Source organism: Calonectris borealis, chromosome 16 (assembly GCF_964195595.1).
Source record: "Calonectris borealis chromosome 16, bCalBor7.hap1.2, whole genome shotgun sequence".
Taxonomy (NCBI): domain Eukaryota; kingdom Metazoa; phylum Chordata; class Aves; order Procellariiformes; family Procellariidae; genus Calonectris; species Calonectris borealis.
The window spans coordinates 9,746,910-9,765,534 of NC_134327.1; the positions used below are offsets into that span (position 1 = coordinate 9,746,910).

General features: G+C 37.3%; 1 protein-coding gene across 2 annotated transcripts; it reads left to right on the forward strand.

Moving 5' to 3' along the window:
• The first annotated feature begins 106 nt into the window (after positions 1–106).
• Positions 107–18,436, forward strand: EIF2AK1 (eukaryotic translation initiation factor 2 alpha kinase 1). Of its 2 annotated transcripts, XM_075165196.1 has the most exons (15): positions 107–463; positions 950–1,108; positions 2,885–3,021; positions 3,768–3,799; positions 4,257–4,356; positions 5,155–5,235; positions 5,633–5,730; positions 7,364–7,417; positions 8,127–8,490; positions 9,558–9,669; positions 11,294–11,400; positions 16,801–16,921; positions 17,041–17,120; positions 17,507–17,740; positions 18,236–18,436. In XM_075165196.1, the coding sequence occupies exons 1-15, from the start codon at positions 367–369 to the stop codon at positions 18,356–18,358; spliced, it is 1,899 nt and encodes a 632-aa protein (XP_075021297.1). In that variant the 5' UTR covers positions 107–366; the 3' UTR covers positions 18,359–18,436. The 2 variants fall into 2 exon arrangements, with proteins under 2 accessions (XP_075021297.1, XP_075021296.1); XM_075165195.1 differs by lacking the exons at positions 107–463; positions 950–1,108 and adding an exon at positions 2,570–2,650.
• Positions 18,437–18,625: the final 189 nt, after the last annotated feature.

An 18,625-nucleotide genomic window follows, 5' to 3' on the forward strand; every position in this document is an offset into this window, starting at 1 on the left:
GGGGGCTCCCGCGGGGCTGAGGGGGCGGCGCGGGCCTGGGGGCCCCGCCGGGCGCTTCGCGGGCGATGCGGGGAGCCACAGCCCCGCGCGGAGGTAAGGGGTCTCCGCCAGCCCCGCTGCGTGAGGGGACGCCTCAGCTTCCCACCGGGAAGCTCCGGTTCGAGACCCTTCCTCGGCCGTAGCCTTCCCGCTCGTCTCTGCCTTCCGGGCCGTGTTTACCCCGCTCCGATTTGTACCTCCGGTTAATGTTTTATTGCTCTGAGCTCAAAGAGCGGCCATAAACGCTGGCCCGGCCCTCAGGGCCGCCCACAGGGAGGCGGGCAGGCCCCGCCGGCCGGAGCGAAGGCCGGGACCCCAGCGCCCGGCATGTGGCGGGGCGGGTTCCCGCCGAGGGCCGCGGCCCCCCGCACGCCGCCGCCCGCCATCGAGTTTCCTGAGGAGAGCCCGGAGCCGCGCTTTGACGGTAAGCGGGGGCAGCCCTGTCCTTTGCGGGAGGTGTGGGGCAGCGGGGAGGGCCCCCCCTTCCCGCGGGTGGCGGCGAGGCCGCCGGCTCCCCCCGGTTGGCAGGGTGGGACGGAGGGTAGAACCGCCGCCATCCTCCTGCCCTTCCTTCCCCATCGCCTCGAGGAAGCGGCAGCCGCGGGGGGTGATGCAAGAGCGGGCAGGCCCTTGGCAGCGCGCCCTGCCGTGCGGCCGCTGTGGGAGCTCCCCTCCCTCGGGGAGAGCCTCGTCCTCTCCGGTTAGCTTCTTTTATATGCACTTATAAAAATAAATTATAATTAGGTTCCTAATTAGTGTCTTAAGCTTCTCGCTCAGTGGCAGCTCGTGAGGTGCCTTTTTGTGAGCCAGGGTTGTGCTGAAGCTGTGTGGGTTCGTAAGTGGTTTTGATGTTTTGGTAAATAGGCATATACAGAGACCTAAGTTCATTCGTCTGACTGTCCTTTTCCAGAATCGGATGTGCCGGCGGAGCTGCGAGTTGCAAACGGGTCGCAAAAGTTTGTGAATTTCACTTCGACCATCCAAAACCAGCTGCTGCTTGTGTCGCTGCTGGAGCATCTCTGCCACATGTACACGCACAACCCTGTTCATTCGAGGTGTTTGTTCCGAAGTTAGTAAGAGTAGTTCTTTCCTGTCTCTTAAACTGCCTTACTGCAACATATGCCAGATTCTTCTGTGCAGAATTACAGTGTAATATCAATACAAAGCTGTGTTGGGACAGCTCATCCATCCCATTAGGTCAAGAATAATTCTGAGAAGAGGATGAATACCCTGAATCAATTTAATTGGGGATGAGGACCTGTCTTATTTTTGAAAACAGTAACAGAATATTGTCGTAGATGCAAAGATCAGACAGTTCTGTTCCACCTAAATCATGTGAGTTGTATCATGAGAAGGGTAGCAGGGTACATTATCTAACTGTTAAATCTGATCTAAAAACACAGATAGAAGAGGAATTTAATAAAAATATTTATCAAGAAATAGTTGTAGCTTAGTCTTCACTAAATCTTTCAAAATTATGGTCTGTGAAAATCAGAGTAAATACCTTTGTAAGTCCTTTATTTTCCCCTAAAGTCTTTTGATACAACTCAGGGAACTCGCATTTTTAGGTGTGAAGTGTTTCTTTTGAAATCTGTCTTTTTGGTATGTGACTTATCTTAGGTATTTTGTTCATTTAGGCACATGCTTAATGCATTTGAGAAACAATCTCCAAGGTTTTCTTCTTACTATACATGGTTGTAGCAAATAAAATCTAATATATTGCTCATACTTAAAATTGAAGCCATTTATAGCATCGAATAACAACAGTGCAGACAACTGTCATTTTTTTGTTCTTGAAGTCTGATATAGATATTTGGCCCTGGGTCTTACAATTATCTCTATCAAAACCAAAAATACCAGGAAAAAACCCCAATGAAATTTCCTCCTTTTGGGAGAGGAACAAAAAAAACCAACCTGGGCATCTTCCAAAGTCTGTAGCTGCTTGGCTTCCCAGTGTACTTCTATGGAGAATGACGTTCCTCCGTTGGTATAGTTTAAACCAGTTTCCCAGGTGGAATAAATCTGATGAATAAAAGAAAAACATATTGAAGTAATCGTATCTGTGTTGTGGTTTTGGCTGGTATATTCATGTTGGCAAGGGTGGGTTTTTCCCACTTTTTTGGTGTGTGTAACTGTGTCCATAAAGCTTGTGTAGCAAAATTTTTGAAATACTGGTACCAAAGAAACATCTTAAAAAAACTCTTATGAGCAAGTTTGTTTTAAGACCTTGGAACTCCTAAACTTTTAAGTACATTTTTGTAGCACCTTCACAGTTGCACCGGTCTCCAGTATTTATTAGGTTTTTGTTTACCACAGCGTTGTTTTACTTCAACTGAGAAAGATGTGGTGCTTTGGGGGGGATGGAAGGGAGTGACTTCATTCTCTGCTATGAGTATGTGCACAAATATGTGAGTTTGTATGTGAATTAGAAAATCTTGACATTACCACTTTTTATTATAAACATGTCCTCATAACTGTGAACATGCTTTGAATTTCTCTTTTCACTGATCAAAATTAGTCCAAGGGTAACAAGTAGGTGAATGGGTGGATGTTTGTATAATTCATCTGCTGAGATGAGGAAGAAGAGGAGGTGCAGTTGTGACCATGAAAGGTAAGGCAAATAACTGTATTATGCAAAGGGATTCCCACAGAGCAGCTCTAGTTTGGATTTAATCATTTTTTATTGCTAAGAGTATAGGCAAAGGCATTAGAGTAGGAGTTACTGTTCATTTTTTCAGATGCACTATCTTTCAAATAAAGCTTCTCCTTTAAAAAACAACAACTGTTTACATGGTCTTATTGACAGGCTTTATTTAATGTGACCTTTCTTTGTTCCTTTGTACAGTGCTTCGTCAGGCTTTCACAAGAACAGGGTTGCTCTCTCCTTTTGCCTTCTGTGATGAATTTAGTACTGTAAGACTGCAGCATAATAGAGCTATTACTGAACTAATGAAAGCAGCTAATCGACAAATACTTAATGGGGTAAGCTTTGTTAAATTTCTTTGGCAAGCTCTGCATTAAGGAATTAACACATCATTGCATCCAAAGAAGCTTTTGTTTGGGGGTTCTTTTAATATTGGATTGGGTCTTTTCAATAATTACACAAAATGGTACTCCCATTTTACCTTAGCTGTTTGGGATGGCATGTTCTAGTTCTATAGGTGCAAATCAAAGCTTGTGAAGCCAGGAACATTTTGTTCCTTATTAAATAATAATAAAAAAATGTTTAAAAAAATCTTTATAAACACAGGCAAGGTGTTTTAAGTATTGCTACAGCTTTTTTCGACAACGGAGAGACATCCATTTTCAACTTTTAACTGTTCCAGTTGATGATGTTGACACCCTTGTATTTATATTAGTGGAGGACATAATTTGTATACTGCGTTATGTGCTTCAGGCTGAATCAGTTTGCTTATCTCGCTGCTTGAACTAAGCTAGTTAATTTTGTCTTAAGCACATTTTAGAGCCCTCATTTTATCCTGTTTGCCAGCAGAACTCTAAAAGGGCAGTAATCTCTCCAGCAGAGAGATGTTAGCAGATTACTGGTGGGATAATAATACTTTAATTTGGTGAAGCTCTCTGCAGAATGTGAATGGCTATCAGTAACCTCATTTTCTTCTAAGAACATAGTTGTAATTTCTATTTTGATTAAGCTGTCTGTGCCAATGGCATGGTAGACCTGTTATTCTGTATGGCATGTTTTTATGTTGGATTTTGTTGTTTCATAGGAACTTGATAATGGAGATTCTCATGCAATTGGGTATGTATTCAAAGCATTTAGAAATGTTAAACTTAACTCCCTCCCTAAAGTTCTGTGCTCCACTCTGAATTTAATTAACACTGCATTTCAAATTTTGGCTCTGAAACATAGAAAAAAAAATGAAAATTTCTCCAAACTCTCAAAACGATCTGGTGGAAATTGCTTCTTCAGTACAACTCTCACGGTTAGTGTCACCATTCAGGAAAAGAAGATTTATCACGCATAAACTTAAAGAAATCATTTTAATACTTCTGTTAACATACAGTGTGGATTTGTAGCACACGTGCATGCTGTTGCAGTCTGCTGGTTTTCAGTATTCAGTATGGTAATGTCAAAGTATTTTCTTCTTCTTTTCATAATGTAAATAGTATTTCTAGATTGTGTACACCTGTAACCTATATAATATCTTACTTTTAAGTTGTAATTTAGTTTAATGCAGCCTATCTTTTTTGATTAGGGAAAAAGAAATTCTCTTTGAAGCACAGACTTCACGATACTTGAATGAATTTGATGAGGTTGCAAGGCTAGGAAAAGGAGGATACGGTAAAGTATACAAGGTATTCTTTACCTTCCATTTATAACTGATTAGTTTATATCTAGTTTTTCTTTGAAATTTAGAGTTGCTGTTTTGTTTATTTTTCTAACGGAAAAACAAATATACTCATTTTCCAATAAAACAGGTGTAAACCTGCACATATGAAGGATGTTGGCATTTCATTTCAAAAGATGTTCGGTTGTCGTTTCTGTTTTCTGTTTGTCAGAAGCAGGATATATCAGATGTTTTACTTTGTGTATTTTGACCCCTTTTAAAGTGAATGAAAACTCCTTATTTCTCGTGTGAAGTATTGTGATATATTGACTTAAAACAGCCACAGGAACTGATTAGTCTGCACACCCCAATGTTCCAAGTGTGACTGCTTGAAAAAAAAGCAGCCTTAATATGAATGTAAACTGTCCAACCCGATGTTGAATTTTATTAAATACTTGTAGCGTATGGCCAGCCTAAGGTTCCCTAAGTGGTATGTGTAAATGACAGTTGCGGTCTCGGATTTATTGAGAACTTGTTTAAGCAGTTATCAGGACCTATCAGCATTTTTTTATTGATGGAAAGATAGCTGTAAAGCTATGTATTGATTGAATTAGATGTTTGCAGTCCTGGAAGAATGCAAAAGTAGAGTATCCTTATCTTAGACAGCTGGGGCCTAATCCCAGTTTCATTCTCTGATATGGATGAGAGGTTATCTTAATGGAGTGCAGAAATTAATATTTAGAAAATAGTTGGTTCTAAAGGATTTAATAATTCCTTGATCTAAACACATTAACATCTAATTTTATCCTATTGCAATTGTTTTCAGGTCAGAAACAAGTTAGATGGTCAGTTCTATGCTGTCAAAAAAATTAATATTAAGAAGGCTACAAGAAGAGATTGCATGAAGGTATTCTTTTTCCTGTGTTTCATCTCTGTTTTAACTTCCTGCTCTAGCTGTTTCTGATTTAGTTTAGTAATGCAGTTAATATTTCTCAAAATAACAAAAACGTTAATAACGTTTTTTATGCATATTGAGTTTCTAAAGATTTGACTTATCAATACCTAGTAGAAAAAAGTAAATGAGAGGTATTCAAGTCCATTAAAAGAAGCATATTATTAACTTGAATTTGATCATCTCTGCAACTATGAAAATCATAATTTGTTTTAAAGCTTCCAAATTTTGTCCACTACTGTAATAATTTTATCTGTTCTTTCTCTGTCAGAAACTGTTATTTTTCATCTTCTGGGTTTACTAAGCACTCAGAATGAAGGACAGTCATACTGTTTCTTTTTGATCTTTTTAGGTACTACGAGAAGTTAAAGTGCTGGCTGGGCTGCAGCATCCTAATATTGTAGGCTATCACACTGCTTGGATGGAACAAGTTCAAACAGTACACCCAAAAGGAAAGTACAGCGTATTGTGTAATTCTTGCTTGCGTCCTGCTTATAACCTCTGTAGTATTATTTGCAGGAGAGTATTACTTCTCTGATAAAATAACTGTTTTTTTCCCCTCCTTAAAACAACCAAAAAAAAGCAAACTACAGGTGACCACCAGGTCTTCATGTCCCTCTGTGGACTTCAATCTCTTGCCTAATAACTTATCTGTTACTTAATGATGGAGTTGGAACTGTGGAAGTATTAGCTTCACTTCTGGTAATATATGAGGAGGATTTTAATGTTGTGTGAAGTTCAGTGGAATGCAGTGAAAACCTTTTAACACAAAAAGTAGTGAATTGACAAGGGGAAGAATGAATACTGGGGTGAGACACTTCAGATATTGGGGGAAAAGTGATGAATAGGAGAAAAAAAACCACAAATTTGCTACTATGTTTTGAAATCTCAAAGTTGTAGCAAAACTAGGATAAATTTCCCACTATGCTTCTCTTCTTATCTGGAAAAGAGTTTAGAAATACTGAAAGAACCTGGAAATAAATACTTTAATGGCAAAAAAAAAAAAAAAGATTCCCTCTTATTTTGCTTTCCACAGGAGAGTTTTTGAATTTGATGAATTGTGTTTCATAGTTCTTCAGTGACAGAGCAATCTGGTTTTTTGGGTATCTGCTACTGTCTGTAATTGTTGAGAATTTATCTACTTTTATAGTCATTTTGCACCTTCTTCCCTGCCCCCTTTTTTTTTCCTCTTCAGTTTCTCTGTTCACGGCTTTTCCCACACTTTGGTCCCTTTGTACCCCTAATCCATTGGTCCCTTTCTTCCTTGTCCTTTTCCGGAATGCCTTTAGCAGTTAAATCTTTTGATCCTTTCTTAGTGGGAGGTTTGCTTATACTCTGTATGACTTTATTGCTTTCCAAGTCAGTGACTTCACGCCCACTCAGCTATAAGCACAAAAGAAAATGCATAGGAAGTTCATAGCGTAGTAAAACAGACAAGATTTTTTAACCAGTGATACTAATAATCTCAAAGGATGTAACTTTTTAGTGCTAGGAGTACTTAACAAGTATTTAATGGTGATAATGTTAAGTACATAATGAGATCTATAGGTAGGTCCTGTGGTACTTAATGGTTTTCCTTGGCTTACAAGATTGGTGTTTCATATTTGCTTCTGTGTGCTGAAACAAACTGCTTTTTCACATAAATATACAATTTTAATGAAAATTATTTCAAAAATATCAGGTGTCTTCAAAACAGCAGCAGGGTGATGCAAAGGATGGTGCATTGTGGAGTTGTTTCTTTAACTGTATTATCATGTACATTATAAGCCCTAATTTTGAACAGGCTAACTTCTTAAAGGTGAAATCTAGGTGAATGTATGAGAGAGTTGTAAATAATATGTACAACCCTTTCAGTGACCTTGTACAACATGTATTTTCTTTTCAATTAAAGAAAAATGAAAAACATATTAGGGTTGCTTCTTAATAGACTAAGAAACACCTTTTGCAGCAGCAGAAATAGAGAAAAAGATATCTACAGGTAATGAAGTTAAATTCAATAAGCTGTTGTAGCTTAAGTGTTAATTTATAGTACATATATGCATGCTTTGTTTTGTAAAATACCATATTTATCTTTTCATCCAATAGATAAAACAATAACGGGGTTTCAACCATTATCTTTGAAGCAAGAGAGTGGCAAGTAAGTGTTATAAATCTCAATGATAACATTTATTTGGCTTTAACATAAGGCTTTTTAAAGTAACGTTAAAAGAGTACAGAATTCAGCATATATTGTGCTTTTTTGCTTCCAAATTATAACCAAAAAAAGTCTTAATTATCCTTGTCATTGTTTCTCTTCCGGTTGCATAAGCTGAAGAGTATTACTGGATACTTCTGCCTTCTTTGGATCTGTCAGTTTCTGAGTGCCTGAATGTAGTACTGGGCTTCAAGTTTACTTCAAAAGTTCTGTGCCAATCAGCAACACTGATTAGTACTGTGGAGTCTTATTAGAACGATGGGGCCTTCTGTTTCTCAGAAGTGTTGATTAGTCCTTTCAATAAGGAGATAGAGTCCTATGAGAAATGCAGTGTAACTTCCTAAGTTTAAAAGAATGGAGATCCATCATCCTTCAGTACAGTGAATGCTGTGACCTCGTGCTATACGTATCTATGAGCTGTCTGGGTCAGCTGTCAGGAATACCTGCTGGGGGGAAGGTATTAAAAAGGCTGGAGCCTACGCTGCCAATTATGTAATCCTAAAGTTTTATATGGGGAAGCAGCTGAACTCTTACTCTGGAATGCAGTTTGCAATTGGAGAAAAAAAAAAGTTTTCAGAATGGTGTGTCACAAATAGATGATATAAAACTATGTACATATTTTGATTTCTCTCCCTTACTTTATTATTTTCAGTGATCGCTGTTACATTCAGAGTGTGGAAAGTGGTAGTTCAATTATCTTTGCTGACCTTACTTCACAAGAAAAGAAGTCCTGTACCAGTCCTGGAAGTCTGGATAGTGAATTAATGCAGAATATGGATTTAAGGAATGATTTTACAAACAGCAATAGTAAAGAGTGTATGAAACCAAATAAATTTGAATTATCCATAGAATTACAAGGAGACTCTGTAAGTAGTGTTAGCAGTAGATCAACTGATGTGAAAAATCATTCAGCACGGGGACCTCATTCTAGTCTGGATCAAGATGCTAGCACTGGAAGTAAGTGCTGCACTGAAGAATGCTCCAAGAATGATGTAGCTCTCTGTGGAGAGTTTGAGGTAAATACAGTTCTCTTTAAATACACTTAACTGCTGTCTAATTTAATGATGTTTGTAAAGTAGAGTTTGGTAGACAGAGGAATGATTTACAATGATAAATTTAAAAAAATGAAATGACTGCAATTAGAGTCAAAAATACAGACAATTTTTACTTAAGAGGGTAACACCATTACGAGGAAGCTGACCAGAGGAGCTGGCAAAACTCAGCATACAAGAAAGTTTTCATGTGTTAGTCATCTTGGGTCCTTTCAAAGTACCTACATGAATAAAAAGTACTACTCCTGCATAAAAAAAAAAAACCACATCAAACTTGAAAATCTTCAGCATTCAGTAATGATGGCTAATTCAGATATTATTGATCAAAGTGTCTAGGTATGTAATGTGGTGCCTATACAGTGTAGGATTACATATGAAAAAGAGAGAAGCAGGTTTGGGCAGGGAATCACCGCTCTGCCTGTGTTTCTAAAACTTTGTTGGCATTCATACTGCTGAAATGTTTTGTATAACACAGCCAGCTCTGGAATGCTTCAAGCTTTTGCTATCATTTGGAGTTCCCTCTTGCAAGAAATCCAAGATTTTAAAGGTGTTTGCTTGAGTTGTCCAGGTTATCAGATGAACTAGTACATTATCAGAAACTGAGTATGAAGTTACACATTCATGTTAATAAATCATAAAATTCCATATCAAGAGGTTGAATTTTTTTGCTATTTTATGTTAATTTACACTATTTTCTTAAGCCAGAATGAACCTCTGTTCAGTATGTCTAAAAGCTTTTAAACTCTAATTTGAATATTAAAGTATGTAGCTGGCTGTTTTGTAGCTTTTATCATATAACAATTATTAAAATTTGAGGAACAAGGAAAAAAAAAACCCAAACTAGATAGCGTTCTTGCATCTGCTTCTTGAATACAGTAGATTAGTAATACTGTATTTTATGTCATTTTGGTATCTCACTGTTTTTTTTTAGTTTAAAAAACATTTTGTTTTTATTAGCTTTAAAGAAAATAACTAAGGAAATACTGTTCATATTACAGTGGCAAAATCATGGACCATTATTTTTCTGTTAGGTGGAGTATCGTTTGATGCTTCATATACAAATGCAGTTGTGTGAAATATCCTTGTGGGATTGGATTGTTGACCGTAATAAAAAATGCAACGAGAGAACAGAGGAAACTTCCAGTAAGATTCATCACTGTCTTAAGAATTTACTTATTCATTATAAAGCAAATATTTCTTTTTTCCTAATTGGAAGTCCCGTTGCCTGATTTTATGTTTTACTTCAGCAGCTTATAATATGGATCTTCTTCATTAGATTCTTTATTCACTTAATCATTTAGTGGCTAGTATTGAATCTTTGTATGATAGATGTTGGTAAAAGAGGTTTCAGTTCATAAGTTGTAGACAACTCTTCAAAAAAAGAATGAATGTATGCGTGAGGCATAGTTGTTACCTGGAGAGATCTGTGCCTGGGCAATACTACTTATTTGGAATAGAGTTTTTTATTGACAGAATCTGCTTTTTCTCAGTAAGCTGTTTAAATAGCTGAAATTTTGCTTTGGTAGTAGTCTTGCTGCTACAAGCTCTTCACAGGCTAATTTATCTGCTGTGGAAAATGTAAATAATTTTTTGTTCCAGACAGGTTACAACATACTTAAAAGCTTTTAAGTTTGTTCTTAAGAGTCAAAACTCCTACACAGGCTGATTTGTCGTTGGTCTAAAGAATCTAACATTTACTTTGCTTGAGTGGCCAGAGGAGTTCTCACGCTCTGATACCAAGCCGTCTTCAATAATTGTTGACATTTGGAAGAACAAGACTAATGCTCTTAAAGCATTAGAGACATGTTCCTTTCTCTGGGGTGGTTGTATAAAAAAAGCATATGCTTAACAGATTGTAAGATATAAACTGTATGATTAATGTTTCATCTTAGTTTTAATCACTATTAAGATAAATCTGTTGTTCTCTTCATGGAGTAAACCTTAGGCTTACCAGCTAACTATCAGATGACTTCCACTAATCTCTCCTGTAATCATAGTCTTTTTAGCTTTCATAAGCTAAAAGATCACATTCCTGGTCAGGGAATGACAGAATTACAAGGGCATTTGACCTTGCAAAACGCCCTTTTCACATATTTTCACAGGTGACAGGAGAGGAAAGGTTAATGCTATCATAGGTTAGACGTTAAGAAACTGAAGCCCAAGTAGGAGTAAATGGTGAGTGTTCAAAGTGGCAACAGACATGTTAGATCTGGGTCATTAGAGTAGGAAGACAATGTAGTTTAATAAAATAATAACGGTGGGAAATGGTAAAAACAATGAGATGGTAAGGTTATTTAGGACAGCCAGAGGAGATTTGGAAATTTCAGAGGGTAGCACAACAGCAGAAGGAGTAGGATCCAAAAGGAAGGGTGCAAATCCATACAGACAACATGTCATTACATAAATTAATATGATTTTATCTGGAACTGTATTTTTCATTCTAATTCAGCACTTACATGGAAGTAAAGAGTTTGTTAAATTCATAATCAAATGACTATCTGATGGGGTTTGGAGGAATCTTTTCAGGCAGACACATGTTCATGTCCCCTGAACTTTCCTTTTTGGAATTTTGAGGTTAGTGACTTTTTGCTGTTTAAAAAATACTATCTTAGGAGAAGCATGGGAAATTCCATTTTTAAACTATGCTCATTCTGTTAAAAATGTCTTCCACATCATAAATAAACAGAATTCAACAGGACATACCACCATAAACTTAAATAACTCAGTAGAATCAGCTGAAATAATTTAGATTTTAAATTGTTTTAAGGTCCATACCATCTTGTGGATGTCCGCTGGACAATGAAAATTTTTCAAGAGTTATTAGAAGGAGTATGCTATATCCACAGCATGGGAGTGATGCATCGAGACATTAAAGTAAGTTCATCGAATTATTACTTGAGGTTAAAGAAAACAAAGATAACTTACATTATGGGAGAATGAAAGCAACTTCATAGTTAAATTTGAGATGACCTGGGCTCTTAAGAATTTAGCTATGTTACATATGAAAAAATACATTGTCTCCTCTATACCAGTACCATGCCTCCTTTACTATAAGCATAGTACTCAATTACATTAACTTACAAGTGAATTATGATGAAGCTCTGGAAATGTCTTCTCCTTTGTGAAGCCATTTTCTTGTCCTAAACAGGGATGGTCAGATTGGTTTTGTTTTGGTCTTTCCTTAACCAGGGTAGGACCTAAATTACCTAATTACCTAAAAAAAATTTCTTTTAGGCAATTATAAAAATAAGCAAAGCCCCTTGACTACGCCTCAATTCGCTGACAGCATATCAGTTAGTTTTTGAAAATATGTTCAAGTTATAGTTACTTGTTTTTTTAAAAAAAAAAAATCCCTCAGTTGCAAGTAATTGCTCTCTTTCAAAATGGTTGCTATCTCCTCTAAGGGACTGAAGTTGTAGGTGATGTTAGTGAAAAAGTTTTGGTTTCATTCCTATTAAAAGTAACAAAGAGCAGACTTAAAAAGATAGTGCTTTGAATGATTAGAATAGGACACCTTTTATATGTTCCTCTGAAGTTTTTTTGGAACCGCAATCATAAGAATGGTTTTGACTTACTGGCTGGCTTAAATGTGAGACATAGGTAGATACATCTTGCTCACCCCCCGCCCCCTTAAACTGATAGAATCGAATAGCAAGGAAGTGAATGCGTATTTTCCTACTCTACTTCCTACAGAGGTTCTCCGCATCTGATGTGGTAGCTATATGAGGAAATTAATGTAAAAATCGTCTTGATTATTAAAACTCCACATATGGAAACTTGGAACTACTTGAAAACACACAATCTTCTTTCCGAATTAATTTTAATTTTTCTGCCAACTGTTTCAGGCTCAGCAGTTTTTCAGTTTGCTTTTCTGTTTAGCAACATCATGGCCTTATTGTCCAAAGTCCTGGTAGTTGTATAAAGAATTCTATACAGTTACTGGGAGCCTGTTTTTGAGCCAGTGCTCATTGTTTTCACCATATATTCTTACAATAGTGATTTTGCAAATATCTTGCAGAGACAATAATTTCTGTGATAATGTTATAAGAAAGTCTTTCACCATTTGAAATTCTGACAACAGAAGTCCAAGTGGGTAGGTGTCCTTGATTATCTCTTATTTCAGTGGATATGAGAAGCTTAGCAACTTATTCAACAATGCTGTGTCTTTTAAATTTGAGCTGCGTTGAAGAAATGAAAAGAGTGGATATTGCCCATCTCTTGTTAAACTCTTCATGTCTGCATTAGGCTCTAACAGAAGATCAACTATTTCCTTTCAGCCACCTGAGCAGACCTCATGAATAGCTGTTCGTCCTTCATGATCTTGGGTATTTATGTTGGCTCCATTACCTAATAGTAAACGGATGCAATCTGTTTAACACCTAAAATTCTGTTTCCTTTAGACGATGCTTTGCACACTGCAACATGAAGGGCAGTTCTTCCACAAGTTGGACTGGCAAAGTTAATGTTTGCTCCAGAGGCGATTAAAGTTGCTGCTACCTCTGTGTTTAGTGACCCTGCAGCTACGTGAAGAAGTGTCCAGCCAGACTTGTTGGTGTCCTAAGTTAAGATAATACTCAAAAAGAATGGATATAGGTGGAAAGGCATCATCAGATTGTTGGCCTGAACATAGTAGACAGACATATTTGTAATTATTCATTTCAGGATTTATCTGACGTTTTATATTTTGCAAGATACAGAGACACTTTCCTGTATTATGCTGTGAAGTTAGTTGATTTCTCTGAAATTTGTCCGAAATGGATGTCCCAGCTGTAAGTACTAAGCAAATTTAGTAGGAGAAGTTGAAGGGCTGGGCAGCCTCCTGTTATTTCTGTAACATAAAACATTGCTTTCAGTTAATTTCTTGTTATTAAGATAAAATTACTTCTGGACTGGTAGGGTGTAACATAGTAACAGGTCCCAAAACTTCTGTTGTCAGAACAAATTTTATGAGTTGCCATGACCTAAGAGAAGCTTGGTTTAACTTTTATTTGTTAACCACAGCTTCTTTGTGCCCAGCAGGAATGCATAAGATGGTGTTATACCTTCAGTTCCTCTATTTCCTAGTTTTATAGAATGAGAAATGAGTCGTCATAGTTCAGCTTCAGGCCACTGAAGCTCACAGAAGTGTAAGCAAGCAGAAGTTCCATCTCATCTGTATATACAGACATAATCTGGCAGTGCTTGGGCCTCTAGATCATAAAATCATAGAATGGTTTGGGTTGGAAGGGACCTTTAAAGATCATCTAGTCTAACCCCCCTGCTGTGGGCAGGGACATCTTCCACTAGACCAGGTTGCTCAAAGCCCCATCCAACCTGGCCTTGAACGCTTCCAGTGACGGGGCATCCACAACTCTGGGCAACCTGTTCCAGTGCCTCACCACCCTCATAGTGAAGAATTTCTTCCTTTTATCTAATCTAAATCTACTGTCTTTCAATGTAAAACTGTTGCCTCTTATCCTGTCACTGCCAACCCTGGTAAAAAGTATCTCTCTGTCTTTTTTTGTAAGCTTTCATTATGTATTGAAAGGCCACAGTAAGGTCTCCCTGGAGCCTTCTGTTTTCCAGGCTGAACAACCCCAACTCTTTCAGCCTTTCTTCATAGGAGGGGTGTTCCAGCCCTCTGATCATTTTCGTGGCCCTCCTCTGGACCTACTCTAACAGGTCCATGTCTTTCCTGTGCTGGGGACCCCAGAGCTGGACGCAGTACTCCAGGCGGGGTCTCACCAGAGCGGAGTAGAGGGGCAGAATCTCCTCCCTCGACCCACTGGCCACGCTTCTTTTGATGCAGCCCAGGATACGATTGGCTTTCTGGGCTGCGAGCGCACGTTGCCAGCTCATATCTATTTTTTCATCCACTAGCATCCCCAAGTCCTTCTCTGCAGGGCTGTTTACAGCGTAAGAAATATATTCAACAATGATTAGTGTTGTGTGTCTGAGTCAGCAGATACTACTAATTCTGTTTACGGTTTCTGTTTATATTAAGTAAACCAAAATTCACATTCAAAATTATCAATAGATGGGATTCCACCGTATGTTGTATTAAGTCAGGTATACTATCATTCTGGGGAAACAAATTTATGTGATTGCTTGAACTATATGTAGCATCTTACTTAATAGCCATTTATAGATATTTCTAGAGTTTGTCTTTTTTAAACTCACGTGAGTGTTAATTAGTCATCCTGCAGCAATGTCTCCAGAGTTTAAGTGTGCTGTGAGTGCGGATGAATGTCCTTAGTTTTGAGTTGCCACCAATAATTTAATTTGATATCATCTATTTCATTTATTGGAAGAAATACTGAATAATGTTTCCTACTCACTTTTTCCATTCCATTCCACGTGTGATTTAATAGATCTGTTTTAAACTTAACAGTGTGTCTTGTGTTTTAAATTCCGTGATTCCTTGAGTGGAAGCCATTCCAAATTTTCAGCATTCATGTCTCCCATCTATGCACAATTTTCCAGTTCTCTTATGTGCTTTTTGAGATAGGAGACTCAGAACTGCATTGAAGCTGGCAGTGTATTAATTCATATGGTATCACAATGTTTTCTTCTTTATCTCCCTCTCCCCCCAATAATTGGTAATGTACAGTTTGGTTTATGGACTGCTATTGAGCATTAAATTGTCATTTTTAGAGCTGCCTGTTACCATGCTTAAGCCGTAACAGTCAACTCAGAGACAGTTGTTATATAGTTAAAATTGGGATTGTTTTTCCCTTCATTTACATTTTCATGTTTATTTGCACTGAATTCCTTTTGTCATTATACTTACTGCAAGATCCTTCCACAGTTCTTTGCATTCAGACCTCATCTTTATTTCTCTGAATAATGTGGTACTGCCAGCAAACTTTGTCATCTCGCCATTCACCCTCCCTTTTCTAACCATTTACAAATATGTTGTTCAGCATAGTTCTCAGCAGAGATTCATACAAGAACCAGCTGATGATACCTTCACTGTGAAAGCTGACCGTTTATCCCTGTCCTTTCTTGTATGTCTTTAAACTAGTTATCTCTGTGGGGACCTTCCCTCTTTTGTTTGTTTTTTAAAAAATGAAACATTTCTTAATCTAGAAGTATTTTTAATCACAAATTATAATCCTGAACAAATGGTTACCCGGAGGGAGAGCAGGTCTATGAGGTGTAAGGGTCCTTCCAAGCACTCGCAGTTTCACTGACAGGATGATCAGCTAGTAAAGCTTTAACAGTGCTACTGTCATTTTCCATTATTACTTCATATAGCTCTTCATGGCGTGAATTTTATTTCCTCTGCTCACAGGAGAACACAGTGGCAGGCCTACTGGTTCCTTTGATTATGTTACTCATAGACAAGGGAATTGTAATTTTTGTAATGAAAATCCATAATCAGAAATGGAGGATTTGGAATCTCACACTTGAACAGTGTCATTCTTTGAGATGTCTGCTTCTAGAATAGCTTTGAAATAACATTTTAGAACATCTTAAAAGTACTATAAAACCAGCAAAAGTTTAAGAATGAAAAAAAGGCTTAAGTTGCCTTTCTTGCTAGTGCTAATTTCTATTTAGTAGAAAAAAAACCCTGTACTAAGCAATAGTGCTTTCACTTCTCATCCAAAAATACCTAAGCTCAGAAACGTTGTGATATAGACTAAGTAAAACCGGTAATTTCGTATTATGTTTTCTTTTATCTGGCAAGTATGTCTTTTTTTCTAGATACATAATGCTAGCATTTCTCCTCTTTAGTGGTCCTAAAGCCAAAACATACGGATAAAACTATTTCAGTTTTTCCAGTCAGTGCTCTCTACTCAAGTCTGTTACACTATGTTTTTTTCCATAGCAACTTCCAGAACCAAGCAGCATGTTGCAGCTGTGCTTATCGTATAGAAAAGTATATTTTGTTTTACATTATGTCCAGCCCAAAGATGATATTTAGTCCTCCTTCCTGCTACATCAGTTGGTCTAATTTGCTGTCCGCTCTTGCCTGTTCCCATTAACATTACTGTTCTGCAAATTTCCCATTTTCTGCTAGTACTTTATCTTTCCACTAAATCTTTGTTTTCCCTGTTCTGCTTTCCTTCCTTTTTTTCTAGATCCTCCATATGTGGTCTTTCTGCCCAAATGGTGTTGCCAACACATAATTTGGTATCAGCTATGACTATCTTTTTCTCTCACTAATGAAAGTGTTAAATAATTATTATCTTATACTGGTGAAGCACTAGATTTTACAGACTTTGAAACAGCTGAAATTTCATGATTCTTTATATAGATATATTTTAGATTTTATACTGTCTTGTTTTGTAGCCCAGAAATATCTTTCTACATGGATCAGATCATCATGTAAAAATAGGAGACTTTGGATTAGCCTGCAAAGACCTTCTTTGGGATGATGCAGACCAGTGGTTTAAGACAGAAAGGATAAATGGTAAGAGAAAAAAAGCTTAGTAGGGTTTCTATGATGTTAAAACCATTAGGTATTAAATTCTTAAGTGAAATGGTAACAATGTAACGCTAGCTGAGTAAGTCTAAATTGCCTTTTTAAAGGACTGATGCATACTTCAGGCGTGGGGACTTGCCTCTATGCCTCGCCAGAACAACTGCAGGGATCTCACTATGATTTCAAGGTAGGGAGTATTTTTTTTTCTATTTTTTCTATCACATGATGATAGATAATAGGAATAAACCAAGCCTTGCAGTAGGTAAATACATAATATTTGGTAAACACATGAATATTCCTACTGTTACTTCTAATGTTTTTGTTGAAACGTGGATTTCAACTTTGCCTTCTAGTTTGCTACTAATGCAAAAATTATTTGTCTAAGATCATCTTGAGGAATCTATAGATTTTAACTTGTGTGCCTTTAGTAGTGTCATGATACTTTTCATACCATCATGAAACTTCATTGTTGTGAAACTTTTTCATATTGTGAATTTTTTATGAGAAAAAGAAATCTAGTAAGTAATTAAAAATACCAGTTATCCCAGAACTTTTTCTTCACCCCATTACCAGTCAGACATGTACAGCATGGGAGTTATCCTGCTAGAACTCTTCCAACCATTTGGAACAGAAATGGAAAGAACAGAAGTTCTTACACATTTAAGGAATGGCCAAATTCCTCATACTTTCTACAAAAAATGGCCTGTTCAAGCTAAGTACGTTAAACTCCTCACCAGTCAGAGAGCTACAGAAAGACCAACTGCTGCTCAGCTTCGTGAAAGTGAACTATTTCATACCACAGAACATGTAAGTTATGCCAATCACCTCAACCTTTACAGGATGAAGAAATATAAAAGGAAAATGCCCTTTGTTTCCCTGCCTGTATTATGGTTTTTTTTTGGTTTTGTTTTAACTTAAGAGGCTTGTGTGATTGAGACTCTTTTTTTTCTGATTACAGTATTTAGCCCACTGTATTAATGTTTCTGGTGAAATGAGATAAATGGTCATTAAGTATAAGTAACTTTATGAAGACTGGACAGTTGATTTATGTACAGCTTGAGGTGTTTTTATAGGTCAGAAAAACTTCTGAAGCTTTTCATCAGCTCTGCAGAATCTTGTTATCATTTCCCCTTTCCTTGCCACGCTTTTTTGTTCATGGATTAAGTTGTAGTATCAAATATGCAGAACAGCTGTGGTGCTGCACAGCTGGTGCTGTAGTGGATTGTAAACACAATTCAGATAGGTTAATAAGGCTTTATCCTTGCCTGTCTATAAATTAAGTAAACTGACTCTCATTTTCAGGTTATTTCTAACCTACAACAGAAGGTGAGGCAGCAAGAGGAAGAAATAGAGAAACTGAGAGAGAGAATAAGACTGCTTTCTGACGAACAAGATGAACACATGAGACTAGGTTCTCCTGTTTAAGCACAGGAAGAACTAACCTCTGTTGTATGCCAAGTTATAGAAAACGTTTCTTTTTTTACATAAAAATATTTCAATGCTTTTTGATTTTCCTGTCTGTTCTTCAAAGGTATTCATCTTTTTGTCTTAGTTCAGAAGGATCCATGTTGCACTTAGCCTCAGTATAATTTAACTTGTGTAAATAAGCATTTGGGTTATAGGGAAAAATATAAGGAAAAATTAAAAGTGCAGCTTGTATTTACATAGAGCTACTCTAGATACCTTATAATC

Coding starts and splice junctions, on each gene's coding strand:
- EIF2AK1 (XM_075165196.1), top strand. CDS start 367: ATGTGGCGGGGCGGGTTCCCGCCGAGGGCCGCGGCCCCCCGCACGCCG. Junction 3,800..4,256: donor GGAGATTCTCATGCAATTGG/GTATGTATTCAA, acceptor TTTTTTGATTAG/GGAAAAAGAAATTCTCTTTG. Junction 16,922..17,040: donor TAAGACAGAAAGGATAAATG/GTAAGAGAAAAA, acceptor GCCTTTTTAAAG/GACTGATGCATACTTCAGGC.